This window comes from Equus asinus, chromosome 10 (genome assembly GCF_041296235.1).
Source record: "Equus asinus isolate D_3611 breed Donkey chromosome 10, EquAss-T2T_v2, whole genome shotgun sequence".
NCBI classification, from domain to species: domain Eukaryota; kingdom Metazoa; phylum Chordata; class Mammalia; order Perissodactyla; family Equidae; genus Equus; species Equus asinus.
In genome coordinates, this window is record NC_091799.1 from 79,762,788 (window position 1) to 79,781,592 (window position 18,805).

Sequence of the window (18,805 nt, forward strand, 5' to 3'; positions counted from 1 at the left end):
CCCTAATAGTAAAATGTATTTGCATACATAACACAGAGAGCCAAGAGTTACTTGGATATGGGGCGAAAAGGAACTGGACCTCACCATAGCCTCCAGGTGGGGGTCTCAGCACCCTGGATATGCCTTTCTAGGAAGCAGAAGGTAGGAGCAGAAAGAGGATTTGGAGCCAACACAATGGATTTGGATTCTGGGTGTGCCATTTACTGCTTATGAGATCTTGTGCCTGTTACCTAATCCCTCTAATTATCATACATGAGTTGCCTCATCAATGAAATGAAGACAGTGATATCCATCATATTTATGTAAGGACAAAATATAAACAGTGCCTGGCACATAACAGGCATTCAATAGATGATGATGCCATTCCTTTCTGATATGGTTACTCCTTGAAAATCCATAAGACCCTTAGCAGACTTTTAAAAAACAACCCATTGATTTTTAAAATCAAACCCAGAAACTCGAGTAATCTCCCTGATCTTTAAAGCAAGTTGTAAAGGTATCTGATACTGGAGTTTGCTTGCTTAGTGGGCTTTTGTATGTGGGATGTGGGCTCCGGGAGGGGTAGGGAGTCTCCTGATTAACCTTCTTAATTATTAGCAGAGATTTAATGAGCTACTTGTATGCAAGACATATAGTGTCTGGCAACGAATAAGCCTTCAGTACAAGGTTAGACCCACCCATCCCCTCCTGTCCTGAACTCCCCAGAAAACCCTAGCACTTTCTATCTGGTTGGCAAGAGAAGTGTTTCTTATTGCAGAGAAATGGGAAAAAATAAAATAAAATAAAAAAGAGGGTTCTACTCTGTGGTACGCCAAAGAAAAATTTCAAAGGTGAATTAGTGGCTGTAGAATGTTTACCTGTTTAAAGCAGGCTTCCACCAGATTTGGAGGGAACATATTCCTGCAAAGAAAATAATGGTCACTTGAAAAATTTCCCAAAGAATAAGTTTGCTCCTTAAATATTTTTTCATTGTGTCTAAGGTGAAGATTGAATTGAACCAACCAGCAAATGAAAAAAGAGAAAGGTTTTGGTGGATTTTATGACTTGAAATGGGACATATGGTCATCCCTAAGTGTGGCCCATGTAGTTCAGACTTTTTAGAAAGTCCCAAATTCAACTCATCTGACCTCTTGTCAGACAATAGGATGTTTTTGTTCAGATATCACAGCACCAACACCGCTCCTGGGAAGCACCAAAGTGAGACTAGAAATGCCTTTTGTCAAAAGCATTCTGGTTAACTGAAGCATTATTCAATAGTAGCCATTTTGGTATTGTGCCATGTGTCTAGGGACCAAGTGTTATGAACCAAATGTCATAGTTGCCATGTGGAATTTTGTTTTCCACGAAGTCCTCTCTAAGGTTTTCTGGGGGATAGAATATTGACTCTGAATTGCTGGAGCTTCTGAGGCTCTTTGGTGACCACTGGGGAGATGGCCCACAACATTTGAACTTGAGGCCCATGTGGCAGGGTTTGTCACCTCCTCAGAGCAGTGTTTGAGTTTACGGGGGAGTGGGGAGATAAGTGGCAACACTTTAGTTGGGGAGTCTCTAACTAACCAGCTGTGTGACCTTGGCCAAGTCGTGGCACCCATTTAGGTCTCAGATGACTCATCTGTTAAAGATGAGATTGAATTAAACTATCATTAGGGCTCCAAGATTGAAGACTACAGGAGAAGGAGACAGGACCCAGGCAGCTGCAGAGCCTGAGATTCCAGCAGTTGTATGCTATCAAAGTCACATTTTAAGGTTATAAACTCTTGTTTCTTTCTTCCTCCTGCCTAGACCATCCTGCTTCCTTTTCCTTCCCATTCATGCTCTATGGTCTGTTTCCATAAACCTTGATAAAATGCTCAAGTCAAGTGACTGTTCGGGGCAGGTTAGTCATACAGGTCCCTGGGGCAAGGAAGAGCAGAAACACCCGGCGCTGTGATGGATCAACCAGACTGGGAATGACAAGATCTCAATTCTTCAAACAAGGAGTAGAAATTATACAGAAACAGAATATAATAAAATACCCCTAATCCAAACTACCTGAGGGTAAAGTTCATGGAAACATAGGGAAAAGCCTTAACTAATTGTGTGAACTAAATAAAATCACAGTTATTGGGTGACAACTTGGTATGAAACACTGTTATAGGGTGGTTTGCTATCTTCAGATAATTGTGATTAACTCCATAAAAAGCATTTCAAGAAAAGGCTCTGTGGGGCTGGGCTCTGCTCACATATAGATGATACAAAGTCACCCGTGGGGGGAATTGAGAGGTGCTGCTGAAGAGACATTTTTTGCCCAAATCTTTCTTGAATCTACCTGCCACAGACCCATTCCTTGACGTGGCATGTAGCGAGCGTCAAGTCCCTAGAAGGAGTTTCTTCCAGATGATCAAGGGAATCCTTTAGAACAGGTATCTAGGAGTGGCAAATGAGTCACTTTGCAAGTAAGTTGTGAAGAAGGGAGGAAAGGGCTAGGTTTGGGGAGACAGGCTATGTGGGGTTATATGGTAGGAGAATGCTAAGCAGGTGGGGAATCTAGAGGCCTGAGCTGGGATAGCTTCCATTTGTCCTTCTAGATCTACTCTCCATCTTGCTCTGCACCCTGGGAGGCTGACCTTTGGACTGTAGCCTGTGGGTTCTCTCGCCTTCTGGCTTCCTGTTGGGTTTGTCCTGTGGGATGCACTGAAAGATCACATGGTAGAGGGACAGGGAGTGGATGGATATATTCTTCCAGCTCTCTCCCTCCAAATTAGAGCTATAGTTCCTATCCTCATGGCCCTTTCCCAAGGCCACAGCTCTTCCTGAGTTCCAGTAACAGCTCCTTCTTTCCCCCCTCAGAGCTAGGGGTGGTAACAAAACAGTATCCTATTGCTATTAGTTCCCTGGTGCCTCACCATCCTTTGTAGGTTCCCTTAACTCTGCTCACACCTTTGCAAACCCTTTTCAATGATCCTTTTGGAAATGCAATATGCTTTCTGCCAGGACCTGACTGATGCAAGGGCAGGGGTGTAGACAGAGCAAGCAGGAAGGTGCCAGCAGCAAACTTTAGCTTACTTCATAGGTCTGTGTAAGACCCTCTCCATCACCAACTCTGCTTCAAGTCTTAGATAAGAGTCATTTGTAATCAGTGTATGATTTGTACATAAAACAATGGTAAAGAAGCCATCCTTCAATCTTTCATTACTGATTTGCCAAAACCTTTCTTCAGAAGTAGTACAAAAGGAAAACCTTGGACCAGGCATGACCAGACAATCTCTAAAGTCCCTTCTGGAAATAAATTGTTGTGTATAACGGATGATGATACAGATCACAAGTCCCAAATCAGAAGGATCTAATGAACTGGCTATACTTGAATAAAAACTAGCCTTAAAGAGCAAGACTTGAGAAAAGTCAGTCAAGATTTATTAGGGCCAGCCCCGTGGCCGAGTGGTTAAGTTCGTGAGCTCTGCTTTGGCAGCTGAGGGTTTCGCCAGTTCGGATCCTGGGTACAGACATGGCACCGGTCGTCAGGCCACATTGAGGTGGTGTCCCACATGCCACAACTGGAAGGACCCACAACTAAAATATACAACTATGTACTGGGGGGATTTGGGGGAAAAAGCAGGAAAAAAAAAAAAAAAGAAGATTGGCAATAGCTGTTAGCTTAGATGCCAATTAAAAAAAAAAGAATTATTAATATTCTAAGGCGAGCTGCACAGTTGAGAGGAGAACTGAGTGATCAGATTCCGAATCCGAAAAGCAAGGCTCTCAAAATCTATATCCTTTCCTTGCTCTTCTCACCTCTTTTACATGAGATGAGAAAATGGATCCTTTAATTTCTATCAGAAAGAAGTAAAGATATAATTTTCATTTCGAGCCTGGTAAGGCTCGTTCATTTGGACATCTCTTCCGGAGTTTGATTAGCTCCTCAAAACAAGAGGGGTTGGGTGGTCAAAATATACCCAAAGGACGGGCTTGCAAGGACATACCTGATCAAGTCCAGGAAGGCGTCTGCAGCTGTCACTTGTACAATTTTGCCTTCTCTGTGCATATTTTCCTTTGTGCCCTTCCCAGGATGGATGATGATGACAATGATTATGCCAATCACCACGGCAATGATGGTCGTAGTCATGTAATAGACTACAGCTCGCATTCCCATCTTCCCTGATGCCTTACTATCTAGGGCCGCCATTCCTGGTGAAGGTAAACAGAAGGAGATTTTCAGGAAGTCAGTCCAGGGAATTCTCAGTGGAAGGTAATGGGAATAGTATTTCCGTCTACACTCCCACACCCTCAGCCCACCCGGCAATGGGATTTTATAGATGATGTGAGAACTTTGCACCAAATTTAATCAGGGCATCACAAAAGGTGAAGAGAAAAAGCCATCGAATGGCTAGGTATCAGCTGTGTCAGCAAACATGTGATCACGCTTTTCCGTCCCAAGAGTTGATTTCCTGTGGCCCTCTAATGGTTTGAAAGGGTAATCAAGTTCCTTCCTGGTTTACTACTAGCTGGAAGCTATGAGTGTGAATAGTGAGTACTCTGTGTGTGTGTAAAAAGAGATACTTAAAAAAAATTTCTAGCAGGATAATCTAAGCATATTTCAAGTTCAAGCACTGTGGTGACTCACACAGACTAACTGCCATTCAATTCTTTTAAAAGGATTATTGTTTTATACATGTACTCGGGAATCTTTTTTTGATGTTTTTAATGTGAAATTTCAGCTATTGTTCTGATCACCTACTGATTTATTTTCAATATGCATTTGAGGTATATAAAGCCAAAGTTCTCAAATAGCTTCTCTGCGGTTTCATTTCTCTCATCTCATCAAAATTTTTAAAAAAGAATTATTTTGGTGCAGTTCTTCCCCTTTTTGCACCTGCCTTCCTCCACCTGTTCCCAAGGCCTGGAGTACCTCATCTCACGTCAAACATTCTTCTTCCCTTCGTTCTTAGGACATCTTCAAAGTCTACCTCAGGCAAGGTGTTCTCTTAGGTAAGAACGGAGGCATGACTTTTAACATTTCCCTAACTGCTCTAGCAAATGGAGCACATCTCAATGCTTCTTGGGATGGAAAAAAATCAGAAATGACACAAAACTCTCAAAAGATTAGATTATCTACGATAATATGGGTTCTTCTCTTCCATCAGCTATTTCTTCACTTTTTGTGTTCTTTCTCCTCCTTAATCCCACTGAAACTCTAAAATCCCATCACAGTATAATCCAATTATAGTTAATTGGACTATTTTCTTTTCTACTTAAAATTGTGCTTCTATAAGTGTATTAAAAGGATACATTGTATTTCAATATTAGTGTCAGATTCTAATAGTAATTTAATATTTAGGTAGTGATCCTGTTCATACCAACACATTTAGAGTAAGGTATTGAAAAATAATGGTGTCCAAGATTGCCAGCTAACTGGCTGCGTTTGCCCAAAAATCTTGATACAAAGGTAACGAGTTTAGATGGGAACTGAAGCCAGGACCTTCAATTTATAATTTCATTTGTATTTGAATCGTATCATTCATAATTTTCACAATAAGCATATACTTAGTACCTGTTATGTTCTTATTTTTAACAAGAACCTATAAGGCAGATTGCAAAACACTTAAGTAACAGTGTAAGGTTTTAGTTAACAGTAAGTAAAATGGAGTGGGAACTTGAACTCAGATCTTGTGTAACTATTTTTAGTGTACTTTTATTTTAGTACACTAATTTTACAATAGTAAAATAATAACAATTTTAGTGTACTTTCTGCCCTTGAGAAAACCAATTGCAGCTCCCACAAAAGAGGAGGCCAACTTTGGCTTTGATACACGAGCTTAGCTTCTTTTATCCTTGCCCTGGGTTTCTTGAAACCCAGGGTTAAGTATCCATTTACTGGGATGGTGCCGCTTCAACACTTCCCCAACATTAAAAATGGGCTAGTCTGTTCTCATCGTGTCCCATCCCCTCATTTTCATCCTCAGATCTGAGTCACATCTCAAAATATCTTGGCTTTCCAGTGATTGAAATAATTCCTCTCAGAAGGGGCCCACTCTCTTGCCCATCATTGCCTGAGCTTGTCACCACTGAAGCCTGCAATTCTTCGGCGGGTGAGTGGTGTGGGCACAAGAGGCCGGATATCTCTGCTAGGGGGTACCGGGCAGCAGTATTTTCTTCCTCCGAGATGCTTTCTTTCCCTCTCGCCTTCTATTCTGTGGTGTGTTCCGTTCTCACGCCAACTCTTCTCTGACGCTCTTGCCCACTATTCTCGACCTATGGCTATTCAGAGAGAGTGCTAAGTGGTCAAGGCAGAGCACTGAAACGGAAGTGGCAAACACAGGAGGAGGCTTCAATCTCCCTCCCTCCCACCACGGGGACCATGGATGGGGGAAGTTGTCTCAGAATCCACAGCCACAGGCCATCAATTCTAGGAAGCAAAGTTTATAGGTGCGTGGTTTTTTCTTCTTTTTTTTTAATGAAAGCCAATCTGAAAGTATTTTCTCCATACTTCCTAACTCTGAAATAGCTGAAGACAACCACTGAGGCATTTTTTTAACAATGTGCCCAGAAGGAGAATCAACAGTCAAATGACAGGCCTCATCACCCTCTGCATATCTTCCTCTGAAAGAGAATTAAGCAACAGTTGCTATTGTTTCAGCCAAGGAAGGGGTGGGGGATGTCTTCATGAACCGATTCTCCATGTAGGTCCTTTCCCTAAAAGGGGTCTGGTGTCCACCTCTGCTCTGGGTACTCCAGCATCCTCCTCCCCACTCCTTCCAACTCTCACTACTCCCCTCTTCACTGAGACAGGTTTGTAAAACCAAAGGGACCACCAGAAACAAGGCCACACACTGCCATCAGGGCAGACCAAACTCTGTGACCATCTCCTTTCCCCAGCCTCGTGAAATCTGAGACAAAGCTCTACACCAGAGACTACACGTAAGTGTCAGCTTGTTGGGGGCAAGGGTAAAGTACTGAATCACTGTGTAGAAAAGGGAACTTTGGCAGGAAGTGCCCTAAATGTTGGAGGAGGGGAAAGTTTGCATTGAGCCTTGTCACTTTAAAATATGTGGAGTAAAAGGGCAGTGGGGTAATAGGGAGACAGGAAGTCACTTGGGTCTGCAGATCCTTGTGGGAGTGTGTTCCAACTACGCGTTCATTGAAATACATAATTGAGAAACACATTCCAGAGCAAGTAGTAAAGATAATGATCTCGTCTGGTCTCTTTTCCTTCATTTGATCTGGGCTTTGCTAAACTGCCCCATTCATGACACCCTAACATCTTTATTATGAAAACAATCTGCCATCAGAATTGAGACCCTCCTGAAACCAAAAGAAATACTGTATTGTACTATTGTTACAAGCACCGTGATGGCTCTTCCAATTACAATGACATATTTGTAAGTTTAAATGTTTTGTATATTTTGAGTTAACTTTTGTGCTGGTCCACTAACTCACTCATCAAATCCTACCTCACATCAATAGCACATATTCATCTGATTTCACGACAACCGTATGTTTTAGATATTGTTGATATCATTTTAAAGGTGAAGATACAAGAGGCCAGAGAAGTTAAGTAACTTGTCCAGTGTTGCACAACTAGTAAATGACAGTGACAGGGTTAGAACCCACACTCTCAACGGAGTACCCTTTCCACCATATCTCTCTTCTTATGGACAAGCTAGGAGTCACCCACAATTCATTTGCTTGTTATCCATGCTAGCTTTCTCTAACTTTCTTGCATTGGAGGTCAATGCTGAAATGGGCCATCTGGCAGAAGGAAAATTCCATGGAGGGAGGGAACTGTGGAAAAACTCTCACACATCCCTCAGTACTCCCCACCTTAAGGGGAAGTGGGTAAACTGGTCACCAGAAGGACCAGCTAGAAAGCTGATCAACCCACACAAGCTCCTCACCATTCCTAGAAAAACAGCTCAGAGCACGTTCCAATGGAGTGTGGAAGGCCATGAATACTTGTTGGCTGTGGGCACATGAACCTTATTTTCCTTTCTAAAATCAACCCATCAGGCCGGCCTGGTGGCATAGTGGTTAAGTTTGTGTGCTCCACTTTGGCAGCCTTGGGTTCTCGGGTTTGGATCCCTGGTGTGAACCTACACACCACTCATCAAACCATGCTGTAGTGGCATCCTACAAACAAAATAGAGGAAGACTGGCACAGGTATTAGCTCAGGGACAATCTTCCTCAAGCAAAAACAGGAAGATTGGCAACAGATGTTAGCTCAGGGCCAATCTTCCTCACCAAGAGAAAAAAAATCAACCCATCAATAACCAGTCATCAAGAAAGCAAGCAATCAGGGCCGGCCTGGTGGCCCGGGGTTTGCCAGATTGGATCCTGGCCACAGACCTATGCACCACTTATTGAGCCATACTGTGGCAGGCGTCCCACATATAAAGGAGAGGAAGATGGGCATGGATGTTAGCTCAGGGCCAATCTTCTTCAGGAAAAAGAGGAGGATTGGCAGCGGATGTTAGTTTAGGGCTAATCTTCCTTAAAAAAAAACCAAACAGAAAAGAGCAAGCAAGCAATCAAGCTTTTCTGCAAACCTATCACATATTCACCAATTAGTCAAACATCTATAGGAGACTGAACAACATGCTTTCTAGAATGTAAAAGATTAAGATTTTGCTCCAAATAGCTGGCAGCAATCACTCTAAAGAGAGAGGAAAGAACGAAAAGAGACTTTCTTGATGCAAATAGTTAAATAAGCATTCACCTCTTTAGTAATCAGTTTAGCACAACAAATATGCACCAAATTCATGTTTTGTTTTTTTTTTTTAAGGGTGGAGAAAGGAGTGTTTCATAAATATGTTATGTGGAACTCTGTACTGTAAAATAGATTTCCTTTGGTATAATATTTGGTTTGACTTCTTGGATAAATGAAATACGTTTTCAGCCAAGTATTAAAGGATAGCATATAAATAACGTCAAGGTCCCAAGGCTCTGTTATTTGCATAGATTTTATTCTCCCATCTGCTAGAAATCTGTGTCTTATACATTAACGTGTCTCGCAGTATACTTCCCCCAATAATTCCCGTCTCTGGTTTGGTAACATGAAATCTAAAGAAGGAGTCTTCTGTTACCAGTTGTCTTTCCCCTCACCCTCATGGTGCTTCATCGTTCTTCCAGCGCCACTGGACCAGGCCCAGAACGAATGGAAAAGGGGTGACAGCAACTGCTGACTCAAGAACATTGTTCTGCTTCAGCTTTTATTTTATTTTAGACGTACTGCTCCTCCAATGGGCTTCTCAAATATTCATCTAATGAAAGCCGCCTGTTCTCAACCCTCCTAGAATTTCAGGATGGGCAAATTTACAACAAGGAAATCAAGGATGAAGTCTAATATGTACCGTAGTCATTTGAATACAAGGTGATGATTTTTTTATAAGAAAGTTAAACTCTAAAAACACAATATACTTCATATTCGCAGATTGAAAAATCGGGTCTTGTGTTCTAACACAGCTGCCTACTGCTGGAGCCAGGGCACGGTGGAGCCCTCAGAAAGGAGAGGGAGCAAGAGCCAGAAAGCTCAGGGAAAAGGCAGTGGGGGGGTGGGGGAGTGGAGGTGGGGAGGGAGTGAGCACGAAGCAAATCACTTTAAACCTCTGTCGAAAACTAGATTAATTTTTTTCACTAAAATATTTTCTTCTGGCCCCTTTATAGACTAGACTGTACAAAAAAAGTAGAGTCCTATGATTCTATGGGTTCTGGAACAGAAAGCAAATCTTTAAAAGTTAGGTTAGAAATTGTTGGTAATGAATGACTGTATCACAGTTTTTAATCCCAGTTATAAGCAGGTGATAGCCTCAGAACTTAATCTAAAAGACAATATTTCAAACTACTTAAGGTCAACCTCACACATTTTTAGAAGCACACTCTTTTTTTTTTTTTTTTAAATTATGGCACAGTGGTTAAGAGTTCTGGCTCTGGGGTTAGAATACCTGGATTCTATTTCTGGCTCTGATACCACATGGCTGCTGTAAGCCTCAGTTTCCTCATCTGTAGAATGGGAACAATGAAGCTCCCTCATAGAGTTTTCATTGGCATTAAAGGGATTTCCACACAGAAGGCATGTAGCATAGTGCTTGGCACATAGTAAGCATTCAACAAATATTAGCTGTTATTATTATTAATTAAGCAGATAAATAATAAAAAAGCTCTTCACTAAGTGCTATTGGGCCTCTCTAAGCCTCTGTTTCATCTAGACAAGAAGCTAATAATACCTACATTGCAAGCTTAGGGAAAACTCACAGAAAGAATCTGTACAAAGTAGGCCCTTGATAAACGCTGGTTAAGATCATTGCATGTCTCTCTCTCCTGGAATTTTAGTGCCAAGAGAGCAGAACCATCTGTTTCATTCATTAGCATAGCTTCAGTTCTTGAAACACTGCCAGCACAGAAAGGCACCCAAGAATTATTTGTTGAATAGTCATTCTTATCACTATTATTATTGTTATGCTGGGTAGAGGCCATGCATTCTTTTTTTAACATTTAAAAAATGTTAACTTTTAACATTTAGATTAGGTTACTGTATGAATTACACGTACTTTTAAAAAGCTGCTTTTGTTTAAAATACTCCAAAATTCTGACTAATACTGGTTGCTTTTCCACTAATTAATCCAAAATAGTGAGGTTCATTCTATCTTGAAGAATGAGAGGCAGACCCTGGAGGGGAAGAGCAAGCCAGCAACACCTGCTGCTCCATTTCCAGAGCTGGGAGCTCCTTCACAGCACGACGTCCCTGGCTGGTCAGGAAGTGCAAGGGACTGGCGACCTTCTGCGACGCACCACCAGGAGCACCCCACCCTCTTTCCGGTCCCTTTCCCTCTCACTCCTATTTTATTTCCCCTCTTTTGCTGACATGATTCAGTCTTGCAGATGAGCCTATATAAGTAATTGCTAGAGTCTTATCTGTCCACATGTTAACAGAAGAATAAGTGAATAAATGAAAAAATAGATACTGAGACGGGAACAGAAGAGGGGGTGAGGTCTAACAAGTGCTGACGACGCAGGTCAGGAAATCAATGTAGGGGGTCATGACTAGTATTTTTATCCATTAATGAAAGAGAATAGAATAGAAAATATTAGAGGACATCAGCTATATTAAAGGTAAGTATTATTTTGTGAAACTTTTTTCAGCTGTGTGTGTATACCTGTGTGTGTGGCCAGGTCACAAAGCAAAGTACATTTATATTTTATTTGTAAGTTCTGGCAAAGAAAAAGAAAAGTTTGCAAATGCTGGTAAAAACCCCATTCAGTTAATAGCAGAGACTTTCAAAAGGAACCAGGAACTATGATCTTCCCTTCCCATCATCTTCGCTTCCTACCGCCTTGGGCTGCCCACCACACCCAAGGACTTGTTTCTTCCTCGTGGACACCAGGGAAATGAGGGTGCTGATCTCTGGTATCTGGTCAACTTATTTGAACAAAAATTCTACAGATATTGTAACAAGGGAAAAAGTTTTAGAAAAGTTCGCCTCATGGAATTTTAAGCAAAGAAGGCTTTTACTTTAATCAGTGATTCTTAGTGAAGAGAGTTAAACCATCTCCACAAAGAGCTGAGAATGATCTTGTGGAATTCACAGTCAATTAAATCACAAGTATTTTCACATGGGTTTTCACCCTGGCCAAAGTTTCCTTCCCGTTACGGCTGTTCATAACTTCACAAAACTTGACATTTCATTCCCCTATAACACCACTTCATTTTATGAGGTTATACGGCATGAGAATGACAAGGAAGCTTCTTTTCAAATTTACTGCTTGTGGTGGCATATCATTTGCCAGGGAAACTGAGTTTTTGATTTGACCCTTAAAACTGGTCAACAAAAGCCTTTCTTTGAGCTCTAGTAGAGTTCACCACTAAAATGAAGAGTGGAAAGGAGAAAGAGAAATGTTCTCCTTTGAAAGATTTAAACAGAAAAATCAGTACAGTAGACAATATTATTAGTGGCAGAAAAAGTCACATAAATCACCTTTTATCCTTAGTCTTGCAGGACTGAGCAGACAATGCCTTTTCCCTGGCTAGAGTCATCCTTTGAAAATGGACTTTCATACAGGGAAGGAGTGAGGGAAACTGAGGCCCATCTTCAACTGCTGCTACCTCTAATATCAAAGAGCTTCCAGTGGCCTTCTTCGTAAGCTTTGGGGTGGAGACTGCTTCTCCGGGGTAACTGGCTGGTGAGGTCCTCTGAGTGGTCAAACTGCTTTTCTCTACACTAGTCTTAACCATCCAATAGCTTCTCATTACAGCTGAACACAGCCCTGCAATCCTTCCTGTAATGCGGTCTGCCAGAGAACCTGCCACAGGGACTTCCTCCCACTCTCAGCAAGGTCTCAGGAAACTCTCAGAAGGGCCAGCTCTGAAATTCACTTCTCAGAGGCCCACAGCTGCCGGCGCAAGATCCACTGAGAGGTGATTCAGATACCCATTTACCCTTCACGTTAGCCCATCCTTCGCTCACAGTATTGGAATGTGCCGCACAATATGCTTTTTTGAAGAGGAACCAAGGAGTAATTCATCTTCTTTATGTGTGCTAAGCAGAGCAAGAGGGAGAGGCGAGCGGGACCCATGATGAGCTGAGGAGTAGTGATTAGTAACAGCTGACAGCCTCAGACCAAGACCCTTTCTTTGGTTACCTCATTGTAACAGCCAAGCACAAAGGAATGACTGTCCTCTCGCCAAGACTTAGAAACCCAGGACCACAGAAAATAGCAGCTCAAAGAAAAAATGTGGGTTGGACAGTGAGGGCAAGGGGCTGATCAGACCCTCTCTTGGTTATACCTGCGAAGCCTGGCCTTGGCAAGAAACCTCTACCATGTGGGAAGACGCGCCAACACGCGATGGACCATCAACCAGTACCCACCAGGAGCACTGATGTGAACAGGGAACGTAGGTGACTTTACCCGCAGTAGAAAGAGTGTGCAGAGAGCAGCAAATTGCTTTGGTTTAATGAGAGGAAGTTCTTTGAGGGGCAGAGCTCCAGCCCCCTCTGCCTTTTTTCCCAGAAGAATCATGATTTACAACCAAGCACTGGATGAGTGCTTTCCAAAACAGCCCTCTTTACTTTGGATTGTGTTACTTGCTGTGGAAAACAGCTTTATGTTCTGGGCCCTGTGTGACTTTCTTAGGAAGACCATGATCAAGACAGCACGTTTCCTAGTTGGCAGAATGCTGAATGGGATTGAATTCCACAACTTGGCCAGACTTGTTCGAAGTTAATCAAAAGGCATCTCGAGTTGACTGGAGAACATGTCAGACTCAAGGGGTGCCCTTTCTTTCCGTGGAAGGCCTGTCCCTCACAGAAGAAAAGGAATTGAAAGCCTCATAGAAATTGAAGGCAACATATGGACATTAAAAACCAATTCAACCTGGCCCTGATTCCCAGAAGAACAGTTGAAGCAGGAGTGTGACTCCAGGCCTTGAAATGAGGCTAGGAAGTGGCAGATATTCCTGTGTGACCCAATGTCCACTCCCACCCCTCCCTCCTGCCCCATTTTGTGCCATCAGAAGATTCTGGAACCATAACCCAACCTGAGAACTCTGAAACGGACTGAGGTTGTTTGTTGCTTGAAACTTAATTAAGATAATTTTAAAAGATATATACCTTATTAAAAAGGGAAATAATTGAGAATAAAATGTGTTTACCTCAGCTATTTTCTAAATTAAATCCATAATGTAGAATCTCATATACTATATAAAAGAGTAAATTTTTAAAAATTTAGGTCCACTTTTTGACAGTTAAGAAGAGTATGCAAAATTCAGTCTTTGGGGACACAGTTGGGTCGAAGAGAGGAGGAAGAAAAGATTGTGGAGATAAGAGAGTTGAGAGAATGACAGACAGGAGGAGAGAGAAAAGACAAAGAAAGGAGACTAAAAAGCAAAGTATGGAATGCAGAAAAAATTCGGTAGGTGCTTTTATCTCAGTTAACAGAGTTCTTGGGCTGTGGCCAACACACCCCTTTGCGTTCTGATTAGTTTTCTCAGCATTGAAAAGCTCACCGCTTGTTCTTATCTAATCTATAAAGGCATCGTTGCACCCAGGGAGCGGGAGATTCCGCTCCCAGCTACCTGACTCAAACGATAAAGCAGTATCACTTCACAGAGTCAAGAAGACTGTCCTAAACTTTGGAATTGTTGGCTTCCCTCATCTCCGCCTTATACACTTAAGAGAACATTCCCTCCTCGGAACAGGAAAAGCTGCATTTTTGCCCCAGAGTCACGGGATTGAATTATTCCTGACGTATTCCACAAGCAGTGGCACAGCACCTGGACAGCTTTCCCCCTTCTACACAAGGCGGTTGTTTCTGCATACTCTAGTTTTGTAACATGCATATAGATAGTTTCTACGTGCTTCTCAGTTTCATATTTTGATGTTTTTTCAAGGGGTATTTAGGAATTCCCAAAAATTCTCCAAAGAAAATTATAGGCAGCCCCTCACATCAAACTTCACGTATCCTGAACAGACTTTAGGGATGTAGGAGTGTGTCAAAGACATGTGGAAACGGCATTTGGTTGATTGGAGACTGATGTTGCATGGATTGGACTGGTAAAATTATCCTTTAGTGTGGGATTTAGGAATAGGGTGGGTAACAATGCAGCCACCAGTGTTTGGAAAAAAACACGACTAGTAGATGGGTACGTTTGAATAAAATCTGGTAACACTAAATGGCAAAAGAGAGGGAGAGAGGGAGAGAGGGAGAGAATTGGAGACATTGTTGTGCAAAAGGAATATGAGATAAAAGATTTATAAATAAGGCAAAGGAAAGGCGGGTGCAAAGCACTGATTTCAAATGAATGATTCAAAAAAGGCCCCCACTGTCCCATCACAAATAATGGAAAGAGGCGGTATGTAGTGAAGTTATGTTAAGGCTAACTTGCTTCTTTTAAAAGTGGCTATATTAACTGCTTCTACAACGAAAAGTTTTTCCTTTATTCATGCATTCTTTCAACTTTTATTAAGGACCTTCTCCGTGCTCTGGCCAAAGACATGATTATTAGGGCCCTCATATATTTAGTATAATAAGTAAGACTTAAAAATATATTATTGTGAAACAGCCCTGAACAAATAAAGTTATCCAGCAGAGGGATCTGGAATGGAATTGGGAGGAAAACAGGGAAATTGGTTGGTATGTATTGAAAAGACATGGTTGTAATAAACTCTACATTTCTCTTGATTTGAATGTGGGCTCTCTCACTAATTAGTTTGTGACTGGTCAAGATATGGAACCTCTCTGTGTCTCAGTAAATGAGGGATAACAACAGTATTTACTTCACAGGATTGTTCTGAGGATTAAATGAGTTCAACGTGTGATCCTTAGAACAATATCTGGCACATATAAATTAGCCATGATGATGATGATGTTTTTGTTTTTGTTTTTTAAAAACACCTTTAGCTCTGAAGGGCTCCTTGGAACACCTCTGTAAAATGAGAAAACTCAGTAAGTCAAATTAGACCCTACACTGCCAGGCCCAGGCTACGTGCTTTATTTCATTTTATCCTCCCAACCAACCTGCAAGGTTGGGATGGTCAATCCCCATTTACAGATTAGGAAACAGGGAGGTGAAAGCACTTGCTCAGGATCACACAGTTCATAAGCGGCATTGCTGGCATCTGAACTTGTCTTTCTGCCTCCAGAATCCACTGTTTAATCCTTACACTCACTGCCCTGGAGATTCTTTGTAAAATAAATTCTTCTTTGCACTGGATTTGTATCAATTATTGATTTGCACTTGATTCAACTAGTGGGGAATTCTGACAAAAATCTGATAAATTCATATTTGGAAGTATGTCATATATCATAGCAAAAAAGGATGGTGCATGTGTTGAAAAGTAAAGCAATGACGATGAGTGGCTACTGTCAAAGCACTGGGCAGCCTGCACTGAAATTAGTCTGACATCTCACTGAACTGGAGAGTTCATAACATGTTGGCTTTATTTAGAAGGTGATATACTGGGGCTGACCCGGTGGCACAGCAGTTAAGTTCACACACACTGCTTCAGCAGCACAGGGTTCGCCAGTTTGGATCCCGGGTGCAGACCTATGCACTGCTTCTCAAGCCATGCTGTGGCAGGTGTCCCACATATAAAGTAGAGGAAGACGGGCATAGATGTTAGCTCAGGGCCAGTCTTCCTCAGCAAAAAGAGGAGGATTGGTAGTATACGTTAGCTCAGGGTTAGTCTTCCTAAAAAAAAAGACACAAAAAGTAATTGAAAATTCAAAAAAAAAAAAGAAGGTGATATACTGATGGATATCCTAAATCAAAGAAGAAAGAAAGAAAACTCGACCATGGATAATTACACATTGCAAAGACCTTGGGTGATTACTAGAACCTCCAGGTCTCTTGGTGAAGCTGCAGCGCCCTGACCCCCATGCCTTGTAGGGTGTCAGTTATCAACCTTTTCTCTGAGCGCACCCATGATGGCGCTCACCATCTCCTAGGCTAGCTCTTCATTGTTGGGCAGCTTTGATTTTTAAAAGACAGTACTTAGAACTGAAATCTGGGTCCTTATAACCCTTTTCCCCTGAGATAAATTTTTGCTTCTGGAGGAACACAGAGCAAACATAATCCACATTTACCAGAGGGACCTTGGTCTTCTTTTCTCTAGACTAAATACACATCATTTCTCCAACTGATCCTCATGTGTCATTATTTCCAGATGCTCACCAACCTGCAATCCCTCCCACTGCCTACCCGTCAGTGCCCTCACGCTCTGGTCCAAACCTTGTTTTCGCAGCTTCATTTCCTAGTAAGGCCAGCCCTATTCTTCCAGGCAACCTAGACTACTTAGTATTCCCTAGACGTTCCTTGAGTTTTCTGTCTCTGCATCTTTGCTTTTAAGGTTTCCTCTGCCCTCATCCTCATTTCCTGTGGAAATTCTACCGCTAGTCCAGCCCCTGAATTCCCACAGCACTTTCTTTGTGATTCTTGGCTTCAGAGTCTGCTTTGTCTTACAGTCATGTGTGTACCTGTTGAGCTCTCCATTTAAATTTTTAATTCCTTGAGGCTAGAGACTGGCGATAGCTCTTCATATCTTTATTCCTCACACCGATTAGCACATTGCCCACCCAAAACAGGTGTCCAATAAATGTGTCTTGGATTGGATTCAACACTCTCTTAGTAGCTACTCTGCTTTGTCAAAGTCACTCTTGAATGCGCCTGGAAATAAACAAATTACTCCCGATGCAGTGTGACCAGCGCAGAGTACAGTGAACTATTAATAATTCTACTGAGGAAGCGCACAACTATATTCATTCTTTTTTAGCCACCACATCCTACTGTTGGTTCATATTAAGCCTTTTGTCACATGAACTGCTGCCAAGCTCAGTCTTTCCCCATCCTGCAATTGCACAATTGCTTTTTGAATCTAAAAGCAGAAATGTACATTTATCCCCCGCTCAACTTCATCTTGTTGGTTTCTGTCCAGCATTGCAGCCTATTGAAGTCATTTTGAATCATGATCATAGGCATATGTGGCAGAAGCCATTCTTTTTGGGCTTATGTCATCTGAAAACACAATGTAGGTGCCTTCTAGGTCTTTAAGTTCTTGATAAAAATATGGAAGAGGACAGGGTTTTTAAAAAGTACACCAGGATACTTCACTAGGTATCTTTCCAGGTTGACATGGAGCCTTAAACACTCTTTAGATCTAAACGTTCAGCCAGTTTCAAATCCACTTCATTGTTTTATTAGGTCCTATTTTATCGTCAAAGGTATTATGGAAGACTCAAAAATGTTCAGAAGAACCAAAACAAATTGTATCAGGAATTCCAAAGCCAAACATTCTTATAGGGAGGGAGTATTTTTAAAATATAAAAATAGTCCTTGTAGTACATGGAGCTATTACAAGATGCTTTTTGAGAATACAGTCAGCCTGACTTTGTAACTTTAGGAAATAACTCTCTTTTCCTAAAAGAATCATTAGTATCAATCTAGAAAAGTATATGCTGATAAATATCTTTCTCCACTAAATAGGAATTGTAATATCATTTGGGTAGAGATGTAAATACATCAAGGATTAATACAAACATATGTTATTCATATGAGAAAGAAATAACATAATTATTTTAGGCTTCAAGTAAGTTCATTGAGTAACTCATTGGCAAAAAATTCTGGACATGCTATGATGATCAGGAAAAAGTCCATTATTTAAAGGTATATGCCTCTTATTCATCTTCACTTGTACTCTTTCCACAATAACATATCGGCTCGTGATTTTCCAGGTTATAGTTCTTCAATTATAAATACACAGGATGATCTGTATTTATTGCTATGTGCCTAGTGGCTATCACAGTAAGCACTCAATAGGTATTCGTTGAATGAATGATGAATGACAAAGTCTGCAAATTAAGCAGGAGAGAACAATTAAGCAACTGTACTCAACCCACAAATCGAGTTATTTATCTAATATCTCCTATAACAAGAGTTCATCACGGCATCTAGCGCTGTGATGCAAATGTACCAACAGTAGTTCCTACTCATAAGGAGTTCTTCTGTTGAGTAGACAAATCAGTCATATACTCACCAAACAATGTGACAAGTCATGTTCTCACCAAATAATCAACCACACACGACATAAAGAGTTAAGTGCACAACTGGAAAATATTTAGCTCCTGTGGAGAATAGACTTTATCACAGGCAGTGAATAAATGCAACAGATGCACATTATCATTATAAATTGCTCCAGTACAAATCTAGAGGCCACATCACATTAGGGGTTGCGTGGCACTACAGAGAGGGGGCTTTAGTGACAAATAGATCTGAGTTTGACCCCAGGCTCAGAGTTGAACCCAGGCCACCTGAGAGTAGGGAGACTTTGGGAAGTTTCCTCA

General features: G+C 41.5%; 1 protein-coding gene across 2 annotated transcripts in view; it reads right to left on the reverse strand.

Annotated features, from left to right (window-relative positions):
* The window catches only part of SLC1A3 (solute carrier family 1 member 3), a 75,067-nt gene that overhangs the window by 12,824 nt on the left and 43,438 nt on the right, over window positions 1-18,805 (reverse strand). For both annotated transcript variants that reach the window (XM_070519755.1, XM_014831246.3), the window contains exons 4-5: window positions 3,960-4,164; window positions 858-900 (exon numbers count right to left, since the gene is read on the reverse strand). In XM_070519755.1, coding sequence (XP_070375856.1) covers window positions 858-900; window positions 3,960-4,164 — 248 coding nt within the window. The remainder of the gene's footprint in view (window positions 1-857; window positions 901-3,959; window positions 4,165-18,805) is intronic.